Source organism: Carlito syrichta, unplaced genomic scaffold (assembly GCF_000164805.1).
Source record: "Carlito syrichta isolate Samal-C Ts95f unplaced genomic scaffold, Tarsius_syrichta-2.0.1 Scaffold135573, whole genome shotgun sequence".
Classification (NCBI taxonomy): Eukaryota; Metazoa; Chordata; class Mammalia; order Primates; family Tarsiidae; genus Carlito; species Carlito syrichta.
The window spans coordinates 33,730-45,876 of NW_007079669.1; the positions used below are offsets into that span (position 1 = coordinate 33,730).

Here is a 12,147-nt window from a genome sequence, read left to right on the forward strand (position 1 = left end):
TCGGCGCACGCGCACTCCCCCCCACCCCGCGCTGGTACCCGCTGCCGGGGGCGGGGCCAGACCCGGTGACCCGCAGCCCGAGGCCCCGCTTCTGCCGGTCCGTCCGCGCAGCTATTCCGTGCGGCCCAGCCGGCGCAGCCCGTGCGGGTGAGGTGTGCGGCGGGGGCACCCGACAGTCCCGCGTCGGAGGCGGTATTGCCGCGGCCGGGCAGGACCTGGGAAGGAGGCGTGGCCTACCAGGGTGGGGGCTCGGGCTGGGGGCGGAGCCGGAGGAGGTAGGCGGGGCCTAGAGAGAAACGCCCTGAAGGGCGAGGCCCCCCCCACATCGGGGAAGGCGGGGCTACGGTGAGGGAGGGGCGGGGTCTAGGGGTGGGCGGGACTCTAACGAGTGGCCGGAGGCCGGGCCTGGGAGATGGGCGGGACTAACAAGGGGCTGGAGGAGCAAGGCCTGGGAGGCGGGCGAGTCTGATGAAGGCCGGAGGGGCGGGGCCTAGGTGGTGGGCGCGGCCGACTAGGGTCGGAGGGGCGGAGCCTTGGAGGTGGGCGGAACTACCGAGGAGCCGGAGAGGCGGGGCCTGGGGGATGGGGGGAACTAACGAGGGGCCGGAGGGGCGGGATCTGGGAGATGGGCATGACTAACGAGGGGCGGGCCTGATGGGTGGGCGGGGCTAACGAGTGGCTGGAGAGGCGGGGCTTGGGCGGTGGTCGCACTGCCCCCAGTCTGGATTCGGCGCCCTGGCTGCCCCGCTGGTGCACTTGAGTCTGGAGGGTGGAGTTTTTTACGAGGTTCGGGAGGTCTCTGGAACTGGGAGCAGGCTCCCTCTCTGGCCCGCATTGTGTATGGGGACTGACCCCGCTTTGCACAGCCTTTCCTAGGGTGTGGAGAGCTGACCCCCCTGCCCTGAAGAAGGGGCACAATAGGCTGGGACCTCTTTTGGACGAGGTGGCTGAGCTCTGCGACCATGAAAGTCAAGGTCATTCCAGTGCTTGAGGACAATTACATGTACCTGGTCATCGAGGAGCACACACGGGAGGCGGTGACCGTGGCCGTGGCCGTGCCCAAGCGGGTGAGGGCAGGCCCGTGGGCGGCAGAGGGCGCCGCTACGGTCCGGGCAGCCTTGCCAGGACCGGTCAGTGTTCCTCCGAGAGCTCCCTAACCACCCCGGTAGGAGCGGACCCTGCCCTAGCCTCTCATCTCTGGTCGTTATGTGGCCGTGATTCCCTCGGGGCTCCCTGAAATCAGAGCCGCCTTCAGCCCCCTCTTCGCCCTTCCTCTGGTGCCTGGTTGTCCGGCACACACGCTGGGCGCTCGGTGACTGCTGGCTCCCCACCCCCGCTGCCCTGGGTCCTGGCGCCCCAACACGGAGGGGGGCGGCCCACCTGGGCCTCCTTGTGGCCGTGATTCCTGTCCCTTTCAGCTGCTGGAGATCGTGTGCCTGGAGGGGAGTGTCTCCTACCGCCATGCTGACCACCCACCACTGGTGAGTGCGGACAGGGCGGGCCGGGCGAGGCGCTCGTGCCTGACCCTGACACCCCCCCACCCCGACGTCCACAGGGACTACAGGCTAGCGCCCGGCAAGGAGCTGTGGGTGAGCTGCGCCTGGGGGGCGGGGAAGGCGCCCGGCCCTCACCCGATCACCGCCCGCCCGTACTGTGCTGTAGTTTGGGGCCATCCATGTGCGCTGCCTCGCTACGCCCGGACACACCCCCGACCACATGAGCTACTTCGTTGTATGACGGATGTGCGGATACACCCGCGCTGTTCCCGGGGACCCACCGCCTGGAGCCCATCACACCCCCCTCGCCCGTCCTATCCTCGCTGACCCGCCCTCCCCCGACAGGGGACGCGTTGTTGGTGGGTGGCTGCGCTTGTCCTTAGCACCGCCTGGCAGATGTACCAGAGCCTGACCAAGATCCTGGGCACCCTGTCCCCTGAGATGGTGAGCTGCCAGCCTCACCCTTCTGCATACTCTCCTTATCCCACGCCTCTGCACCCGCTGAGGAAGGCCATGGAACCCGGTGATCCAGGCCAGGCCTGTTGGGTTCCCCATCCCTGCCTGGCTGTGCACCCTGAGCACCTTCCTCCTCCAGGTGCTCTGTGGCCACAAGCACACGTGGAGCAACCTCAAGTTTGCACAGAAAGTGGAGACTGGCAACCACGTGTGAGCCAAGCTGTCCGGGCCAGGGTGTGCCACTCCTTCCCCCTCTGTGGGAGGACGGGTTCCTTCCTGGGGTTTGGATACTGGGACCCAGCAGAGACACCACTGGGGAGCCAGCCAGCACAGGCCTGGGACACATTGTCCTGCCATGGCTCCCTCAGTGGTGCACTTGTGACTGAGGCCATGGTTGTTCCAGGAGAGGGATGAGGACGATGTGCCCACTGTCATCAACGCTAGGCAAGGAGCACCTCTACAACCCCTTCCTGGAGGTAGCATGAGTGCAGCTGTTGTCCCCACCATCCCAGTGTCCTTCTTGGGGGTGGTGTGAGTGTGGCTGCTATCCCTACTGTCCCCAGCCCTCCCCATGAGAGGCTGATCAGGGCTGGCCTGCTGGCCTGGAACCTCTGAGGACTGTTTATTGGGAGGTTCCCTAATCCCTGGCACTGGGGAAGTGGCTCATTAGTGCCCTCTCACCCATGTGCTCCTGGTCCCCCATCTGTGGCTCCTTGCTCCTGGCATGGCAGCAGGACCCCCCACCGCAGCCCTCCCCTGCAGAGAGGAGCCAGTGTGCAAGTTCACAGGCAAGGTAGCCTCAGCTGAGGTCCTGGCGGTGCTGAACAGGCACGCTGAGTGGGCGGGCGAGCTGCAGCAGTTCCAGGCACATGTCCTCCTTGTGCTGCGGCGGGGGGGGGGTTCCTGAGCGCAGCCCAGCACGAGTGAGCCATGCCTGCTCCAGTCCTCATCACAGCCTCAGCTGGCTGATTCTACAGGAGGGATGCCTCTGGAATCTTCCCAGGTCCTGCCCAACCTCAAAAGGCTGGCGAGGTGCTTGGCCTCTGGTGCTTCCCAGGACGGACACAGGACCTCTCAGTGGGGACCCCATGGGCCCTGAGACCTGGGTGTCCAGGGAAGTAGTGACTAGGGAGCTGTAGGCTCTGGACCGTGAATAAAGCTTTGAAAAGGCTGTGATTGGTGCTGGCGCGCTCTGGGAGCAGCTCAAGGTGCTGTGGGACAGTCCCTTTATTAGGCAGGCTTCAGGGGACAGGCTTAGGGATCCCAACTGGGAGGGAGACATCAGAGATGCCCGCTGCCCACGTGACAGCCAGACACATGCACCCTTGCCACACAGGCTACAGCTGCACAGGGTACCAGCAGCCCTTCCTGCCGGGTGATACCCATGCAGGGGTGCAGTGGGGACACCCTGGCAGGTCCAGTCTGTCTTCCACCCTCTGCACTGCAGCTTCGGGAGTGACTCCAGAAGTCAAGGTGAGAACCTGCATTGCTCTGCTGTGGGCATCCCAGAGGTTGACTGAAGTCCTTACCACCCCTGCAAAGTAGCCATGGACCCAGAGCCTCACAGGGCCTTCTGCCAGCTTGGCCACCCATGTATCACAGCAGAACCAGTGTGGAGCCCGAAGAGTAGGCTGGAGGAGCCTGAAGAGTAGGCTCTGGCCCCCTCACAAGTGCTGATGCTGTCCTGCTCCCACATGGCTCCAGCATGGCCCTATAGCTCACTCCGAATCGGGGTGAGCCCTGGGGTCTCGGGTGTGTGGCATCGCTGCTGGGCCTCACACAGCCCTCTGGAGTCCTGGTGCTTCCCCAGTGGCCTCTACCATCTGATGCTGAGGCTGGTGCCAGCCTTCTCCACAGCATGGAACTGTGTGTGCAGCAGGCGGCCCACTTGCTCTGAGCCCTCGCCCTGCAGCCAGCGCGCATACAGCTCTGGGACCCCAGGTGCATCCTCAGGTGCCTCGACCTTGACTGCGCGGTACAGCTGTTCCACAAGCTGCAGGAGTTCCCTGCTGGGTGTGTCAGGGGTCTGCAGCTGGCCCCCGCCATTGAGGCAGCCTGTGGCAGACGGGACATATAGTCATGCACATGCCCAGGCCCACTGTGCCCCCTTCCACCCCGGTCCAGGAGGGTCCAGGTCTGCCTTTGGAGGCTACCTGAGGGGCAGGCCATGACTTCCACATAGTGGTAGGGGCAGCGGCCCCGCCGGAGCTTCTGCACCAGGTTCTGGATGTTGCGGAAGCCATAGGCAGCTGCGAAATGCAGCAGCACCTGGCCCTCCCTCTCTAGGGTCACCTCCTGGAGGTCCTTGTTCCTGGGGACACAGACCGGGCCTATCTACATGGCATACCACCAGGCCCACCCACCTGCCCAGAAGGGGAGGCCTGCTGGCTTCAAGGGCACCATCACACTCCCCGGCCTCCCTCCCTCCTCCTGGGCAGGGGCAAGGATAGAGGGGGTGGGAGGATGTCCACAAGGTCCACAGGGGCGGCCCCATGTCAGGCACCCGCCACCCAGCCCATGCTGGTCACTTGGGCTCAGGGTCACTGCCCCTTCAATGGGCAGACCAGGCCTGGAGTGCTTTGGTCATCTGCGTGGCTGAGCCAGCAAGGGCCCTGTGGGTACCTACGGCCCAGGGTCTGTACCAAATCCCTCCACTGAGCACCCCCAGTGGGAGTACCCAGGCCCAGGCTGCAGCCCAAGGATCTGCTGGGGGCTGTGTGGCCGCCCTAGCCAGCACTCTGGCCCATCCCACTGACCTCAGGGGCCTGTAGGTGACCTCAGCTACATGGATCCCAAAGAGCTCTCGGGCTGCGTGCCGGAACACATGCTCCAGGTAGCCCCCTGAGCCCCCACCCCGGTGGCTGGTGGGCTCCTCTGCAGACGTGTTGCACCTAGGAGAAGGGTAGGGCCTCAGCACCGTCTCCTGAGGCCCGGGGAATGGCCTCCATCTCTCATTCAGAGGGATGGTCTGACATGTGCTTCAGATGACCTATCCCTGTGTTCCAGGAATCCAGTCCTGATGACCAGCAGGACTATCTGTTGGCCAGCACGTGACTCAGTCACTTCTGTGGACACCGAGGCAAGCTGTGAGGTGGAGGGAGCGAAGGCAGGCAGAGAGGAAGGAGATGCCACCCTGCCCCACAGGTGGGATCTGGAGCCAGCATGAAGGTGCCTTCATGGCAGGCAGCCACTTACAGGCTGTCCAAAGGGGCCGGCTCCAGGTCTGACAGTGAGACACCATCCTCTTCCAGCAACTTGAAGACTTCTCCTGCAACAAAGGCACAACAGACACTTGAGCTGATCTCAGCAAAAACCTCAGAGAACACCCAAGCCCTCCATTTCCCCAGCCACCTCTAAAGACCCTCTGGAGGCTGCCCGGTCCCTGCTCTGGGGCAAGTGACAGCAGCCAGGGTCACTGCCCGTTTACTGTCTGTCCAGCCTCCCGGGTGTGTATTTTCCTGTCTTGTAAGCCCTGGGGAGACTGAGGCTGCTTAACATACGCACTGGTTGACCAACGTGGGCCAATGTGGCTGGACTGCAGCACCTCTGCCCATCCCCCTGACTCGCTTTACTGCAGACGAAGAGGCCCTGCCTTCCCACCCAGATGGGTCAGGCTGTGCATGGCCTGGCTGGCTCCGAGCAGGGAGACACAGCCCCCTGCTCCAGCTGGTGCCCCCATGGGCAGGGTCCCCACAGTGCCATCTGTGCCCAGGAGGCTCAAGGGTATGGGGCGGCCTGGCCACACCTGTCGTGAGGACGCAATCCACATCACGGGTCTGGTGCTCCTGGTTGAAAAATTCAGGTCTGGAGGCCTCTAGTTTTTTGTCGTAGCAGGGCATCACTGTCACGTGGTAGATCTTGTCTGGAGTCAAGTGCTACATAGACAGGCAGAAGACACCACAGCTCCTGGCTCATCTAAAACCCACACGGACCCACACACAGTGCATCTGCACCCCGACAGCTGACACCAACAGGGGAAGAGGAATACCACACTGCAGGCCTGATGAGGAGGTCACAGTGGAGACAAACCTGTCCAGGCATGGGGAAGATGGGGCAGTGATGGGCTGGTGCTCGCAGCCTGCAGCCATTGAGAGACGGCCCCTCTCCTGCCTTTTCCTGGCATCAGGCCTAGCTTCCACATAGCCTCCTATTGCATGGGGGATGCGCAGGGTGCCCTCGTGTGCTCCTGCCCCCGATCTGATTCTCATCCCCTCAGGCTGCAGGAGGAGCACCTAGGATCAGATCCTGGCCCTGTGGTGCTGGTGGAAGAGCTGGCTGTGTGGGAAGGGGGTGGGGACGTCCCGCTCCGCATGGCCAGTTGCCACGTGAGGGCCCTGCACCTCCCGCAGCCCCGCATCAAGTATCACACGGTCACCCTCTCCTGGCCCACCTGCTGCTGGGCAAAGAAGTCCTTGACCAGGGAGCCCATGACCTGCTGCGGAGACCGGGCAGTGCTTAGGTGAGGGAGGAGGAAGCTGCCATGGGTCTTCTCAGCATAGCAGATCCAGCCTGAGACGACAGGGCATAGGCCAGTGGGCGCACACTCCACACTCGGGGCTGGTAGGCACATGAGGTGGCCCTCCATGCGCCTTGCAGTGGTATGACATTCTGTGGGTGGACCCACTTGCACAAGACATTAAATGTCACTGTGACAGTTAAGGAGGTTCCCATCTTTTCACCACCATCATGTGGTCCCAGCAGGTGATCACTTTCACAGGGAATCCAGGGGACCACAGGTGCCGCCCCAGGCCCAGGGCACACATATCCACCCCATCCCAATCCACTGGCGTCCACCTGCCATTCCCATGACCCATGTCAAGTCTGCACTTGCTTGAACTTGCTACCTGGGCAGGCGGATGCCAGCACCGGCAGGGCCTGTCCTCGGAAGCGCCGCACGAACTCCCGCTGGCATTCCAGGAGGCTGAAGTTCCTTGAGAAAGCCGTATCGAAGACAAAGTGGACCCCTGGAGGGCAGGCACCACTTACCCCCAGCGAGGAAGCTCACGGGTGAGCCCCGCCCACCCGACTGGAACTGCGTCTCGCCCAGTCCTGTGCTGGCCGTGGAGGGGCTGCACTGCCCACCACACTAAGCAGGGCCTGCCTTCTGCTGCACCTCACTGGCCCATAGTGGTGCGGGAAATATCACTCTAGAGGGCCATGGCACAGGTTGGTGTATGGACGCCCCTGGTGCTGCCCAGGAGACGGCGTGGGACACCCACTTCCTGCAAGGAAGCATCAGCCCCACTGCGGCAAGTGCTGGCACCTGTGAGTGCAGATCTAACTGCCCCATGCCAGAAGCAGGTGGCCACCCTCCAATCTCCAGCCCGCCTCCTCTCTCAACGTGGCTGACCCCTCCCAGGGGACGATGGATGAGCCAGATGGGCCCCAATGGGCCCACATCCCAGACTCTGCAGACACAGTGTGGTGCCCACCCAGCCATAGCAGGGCCCCCCCTGAACTCGTGCCTGCTGGCTTTAAACCTAATTAAAACTCCCCATGGGAACCCTGCTTGGACAACGCCCTGGGCCCCAGGAAAGGCGCTGGCCCATCCCAGCTCCCAGGGTCAGGCTGGCATAAACTGGACATGGGTCAGGGAACAGTACAGGGCGTCTGTAAACAAGGTTCCTGTGTGAGAGACCCCTGGCCATCGGTCAGATGACAGCACTGGGCTGCCCGCCAGGTACAGAAGTATTGGTGAATGCACACGGGGGGGGGGACCACGCCATTTCTGCATCCCTCCTGGGGCTGCCAGCCACCTGGCCCTGGAGCTAGGGTGGTGGGGGCCTCTCAGGACACCCATATCCTCCCCCAGTCCAGCTCCCGGCTCAGCTGTTAACCAAGGCCAGCCTGAGCCCAGGCCCACTGCAGGCCTGGCACATTGCCTTGGTGATGGTGGTTGGAACAGCACCGTGAGGGGTCCTGGGCTCAGAGAGCCAGTCCCAGTCCAGGTGCCTTCTCCTGAGAGGCACTGCTCTCACTCACGTTGAGACACAGGGCAAAGGGCTTCCGTGGCGCCAAAGCTCAGGATGGGGACTTGGTGGTACCTTAGGCTAGGCTCTGGGCTGTGGTGTCCACGCTGTGCTCCATGCCTACCTATTTTTTTAAAGAATGAGGTTAACTTCCTGGCAGTGTCTGTGGGATTCAGCTGACACCGAGCAGCCAGGGATGCTCTGGACTGTGGCGAGACGGAGACCACAACCAGCTTCTGCTGAGCCGGTGCAGCCACCTGCAAAGCAAGGAACACACTGCTTATACTGCAGGTATGTGAAGGAGGGTACTCTTGGCTCCGAGGGAGGGTGCTGGCACCACACAGACACCGTGTTTATTTATTTCAGAGACAAGCCCTTGCTCTGTCACCCAGGCTGGAGTGTAGTAGTGAAACCATAGCTCACTGCAGCCTCCAACTCCTGGGCTCAAGTGATCCTCCCATCTCAGTCTCCCAGGTAGCTGGGACTACAGGCATGTACCACCACACTCAGCTAATATATATATATATATATTTTTTTTTTTGTAGAGACAGGGTCTTGCTATGTTAGCCAGCTGGTCTGGAATGCCGGGCTCAAGCAGTCCTCCTGCCTTGACCTCCCAAAGTGCCGGGATTACAGGTATGAGCCACTGTGCCTGGCCAAGGTGAGTCATTTTGCTGTGTATTTGGAACCCAGAACTTAGGGTCTGACTTTCAATGTTGGGTAAGTAAGTCAGGATCCCACTGGCAAGACTCAGAAAGGTGGGAGTCACTTGAAGACATAGAATGGTGGCACCAGAGAATGCCTGCCCTCGGCAAAAGTTGCCACTCCTGGGTTGATTTCAGCTTCAAGCAGAGTCAAGGATACCCCCATCACTTACCTTATTAGCATCTAGAACCTTCCGCAGCTCCTTGTGGCTCTGCTGAGTGATGAGCACAGTCTCTGCTGAGGTGACGCAGCCACTGCATGCCAGGCAGTCGTTCAGGGAGACCTTGGCCTTCTCCAGCCTCTGGATCCTGCCGTCCTGCAAGGAAGCAAGAGTCAAGTGCACAGGTGTTCCCTCTGTATGAGGACAGGCAATCTTATGACAATGATGCCTACAGAAACCTCTCTTTCCCTTGCCTGTGCCACCACTGACAAGCACTGTGGTAGATGCTGGGTTTCTGTGCCACTAAGAATGTTTTTATTTATTATTTTTTTAAATTTAAATTTAACTTTTTTTAAGTGGGAGTCTCACTGTCGCCCAGGCTGGAGTGCAGTGGCACGCTGATGGCCACCACAGCCTTGACCTGCTGGGCTCAGGTGATCCTTCCACCTCAGCCTTCCAAGTGGCTGGAACTACAGGCACACACCACCACACCTGGCTAATTTTTTGATTTATTGTAGAGACGAGGTCTCACTAGTTTGCCCAGGTTGGTCTTGAACACCTGGGCTCAGGCAATCCTCTTGCCTCCGTCTCCCAAAGTACTGGGGTGACAGACTTGAGCCACAAGTCCAGCAATGTTTATTTTAAAGATGTAGGGTACAATTCAGGGTTATCAGAATGTTTTAAAAGAGTAAACATTTATTCCAAAAGTGCTCATATACATTCTAGATTCCCATATCGCATCATATCTTGGTACAAGCTTGGTGAGCATGTCACAGCCAATGAATGAGGCTCGTGTTGTGGGTTCAGCAGAGAAGTGCTGACCTGCCCACCCTTGGGGTCCCCAGGGACCATGGGAAAGGAGGACACTGAGAGAGGGGCTCTGAAAGACGGAGGGGGGATCAGGGGCGGACAGAGGAAGATGGGACAGAGGGACACAGGACAGGAGAGGGCAAGTAGAGGGAGGATGTGGGCCTGCCCCTGGGGATGGGGCCACAGTGGGCAGCAACAACCACAGGCCACGGTGTAGGGGACTCCGGGCAACCTGCAGCGGCTTCCTCAGACACAAAGCGATCCCAGTGCAAGCTCGCCAGCACCCCTAGCACACAGGGGAATGGTCTGAGACAAAGCCAGGAGAGCTGCAGGGGCCCAGGACACATAGCAAACAAGGCGCTGGGTCAGACTCCCACCTAGCCCCAGGCTCTGCTAGGCCTGTGGGTTGTGCTAGTCACGGTCTGACCCATATTCCTGGGGTTGGATCCGCCTCCAGACTCACAATGCTGTGAAAGTGGAGGCTGGGGGCTCAAGACCCACTGATATGACTGCAGGGCCACTGGGGCCCTGTGTCCTCCCTGGTCCCTTAATTTGTGAGACCCCTTGTGAGTACCAGGTCCTTGCACCAGCACCAGGTATGGGTGAGCGCAGTGGTGTGCTGTTATTCATGCTCATGAACAGAGTACACAGCTGGCTCTCTCCCCGTGACCACCCCATCCCACTGTTCATCCTGCAGAGAGATCTGCACACCCCCACCTCGGGCCCCCCTGCTGCTCCTCCCTGACTCAGGAGGTCTCCTGGGCCAGGCGTGGATGGATGCTGGGTTGGGAGCCATTTCTCAGTGCAGCAGTTCAAGGGATTGGTCTTGAGAGTCCAAATAGCACTCGGGGTGAGCTTTAATACTGTTTCGTCAGGATCTTATCACCACTTAATTAGAGAGAAAGCAGGTGTCCTCTAAGAACAAGAGGTCTGAACTAGAGACTCTTACATAGGATGGGGGGAGAGTGTGCACAGGACCCACCACCTCCGCAAAACATGTCAAGTTCGCTGCTCAGCTGGAACTCCCATCACCCTCCCCAGGCGCCCTGGCCCTGTCCTCCCCAAGTTGCTCAGTGAGAAAGGACTGGTGAGATGTGAAAGCCTCCGGGTTGGCACCACTCCATGACAGGTGAAGCAGAGGAAGGTGTTTGGAGCAGTGAGCTGTGCGTGCAGAAGCCCCGCTACCTTACGTGGTCAACCTGGACGTAACTCCCGTCATCCTCGATGTGGATCTTGGTCACGCTGCTTCCTGGTCTCTTTTCCACCTTCACAGGCTTGATACATTCCTACACAGAGAAGAGACCCCAAACCAGGGCTCCTGAGTGGCCAAGGTTCCCATGGAAGCCAGACTTTGGGCCTCAAGTCTCTGCCCTGAGCTGTGCACCTTCCTGCCTCAGAAGCTGTCCAGCCCGGCTGGCCACCCTGTGGGGCTAACTGTCCACAAACTACCCATCTGTAGAGACACCACCGATCCTGACCTTCACCCTAAGTGTAAAGCGTGGCTGCCACACAGAGACCAGAGCGTGGCACTAGCTTCCAAGAGGAGGCCACGGGCTCCCAAGAACGCTGTGCTTGGAAATGTCTGGAGGCCTTCTCTCTGCCCAGTGCCTCGCAGAGAAGTTCCTCTTTTTCCCTTGTCCTCGAGTTATCTCTCACTATTATGAAGACCACACTCGCCACTGCCTTCCTTAAGGTGATGCTTCGAAGGCCGGGCGGGAAGACTTCCTGGCTCTAGGAGGGCTGCGGGGAGCGCCCAGATAAGGGGACACCAGCCTGGCCCCTCGAGGAGCACGCCCTGCCTCTCCCCAGGGCGATGTCAAGAGCAGTGAACCCCAGAAGCCACTGCTGCGCGTCTGGGATTCCTGCCTGCCCGCCGCTGAGGTGGGGTTGATACAGATGAGCAAGCAGGGGACTAGAGGGGGGCCGGCCCAGTAGGACGTCCGGCGGTGGCGAGGTCAGCCGCCTCCTGCCCTGCGCTCCAGCGGTGCCTCTCCCCGAGGCCTGTCCCGACACCCTAGGGCACAGGAAGCGGTTGGGGACACAGCCCTTCGGGCTTCGGTTGGCAAGAAAAGACCCAGAACGCCCGAGGCCTAGGCCCGGGTCGCCGGAGGCCTGGAGGGCACTTGCCGGGTTCCGGGATTTGGACCTCATTTCTCGGCAGAGAAACTGAGGCAGGGAGGGATTGTTTTTTTCCTAGCGCGCGAGGGGTGGCCCAAGCGCAGCCCCGCCCGGGCCCACCCGCTCCCCGCCGCTAACCCGGGTCGGCCCACCTGAGAAGGCCCGATAAAATCGTCCAGGTCCGTGAGCTGCAAGACCCCGCTAAAAGGTGACGCCATGGCGGTGTCACTGCGGCTGGCCGCTGTGTGCAAGTGTCGTCAAATGGCGCGAAACAGGGAGGCGGTTCCGCCACACTACCGGAAAGTGCGGCCCAAGACGCATGCGCACCTCGCCCTGCGAACGAGTGCCTGGAGGGTGGGAGGGCTCCCTCTGCCGGCGGATCCGAGCACCGCGGGTCTCCGCGCCTCCTGGGCGGCGGAAGGGGTTAGGGGGT

General features: G+C 61.1%; 2 protein-coding genes across 2 annotated transcripts; one reads left to right on the forward strand and one right to left on the reverse strand.

The window, feature by feature from the left end:
* Positions 1-856: 856 nt before the first annotated feature.
* Positions 857-2,437, forward strand: HAGHL (hydroxyacylglutathione hydrolase like). Its single transcript, XM_021708205.1, is given in 9 exon segments — positions 857-1,067; positions 1,419-1,442; positions 1,444-1,516; positions 1,565-1,730; positions 1,732-1,869; positions 1,871-1,940; positions 2,092-2,174; positions 2,340-2,384; positions 2,386-2,437. Coding segments are annotated over 9 exon segments (756 nt in total). The 5' UTR covers positions 857-962.
* Positions 2,438-3,128: 691 nt separating this feature from the next.
* NARFL (nuclear prelamin A recognition factor like) lies at positions 3,129-11,944 on the reverse strand. Its single transcript, XM_008049388.1, has 11 exons — positions 11,867-11,944; positions 10,787-10,882; positions 8,799-8,942; positions 8,046-8,178; positions 6,797-6,916; positions 6,343-6,461; positions 5,698-5,827; positions 5,148-5,220; positions 4,709-4,843; positions 4,106-4,263; positions 3,129-4,007 (listed from the first exon to the last, which is right to left on the reverse strand). Exons 1-11 carry the CDS (start codon positions 11,930-11,932, stop codon positions 3,769-3,771), a joined length of 1,413 nt encoding a protein of 470 aa, XP_008047579.1. The 5' UTR covers positions 11,933-11,944; the 3' UTR covers positions 3,129-3,768.
* Positions 11,945-12,147: the final 203 nt, after the last annotated feature.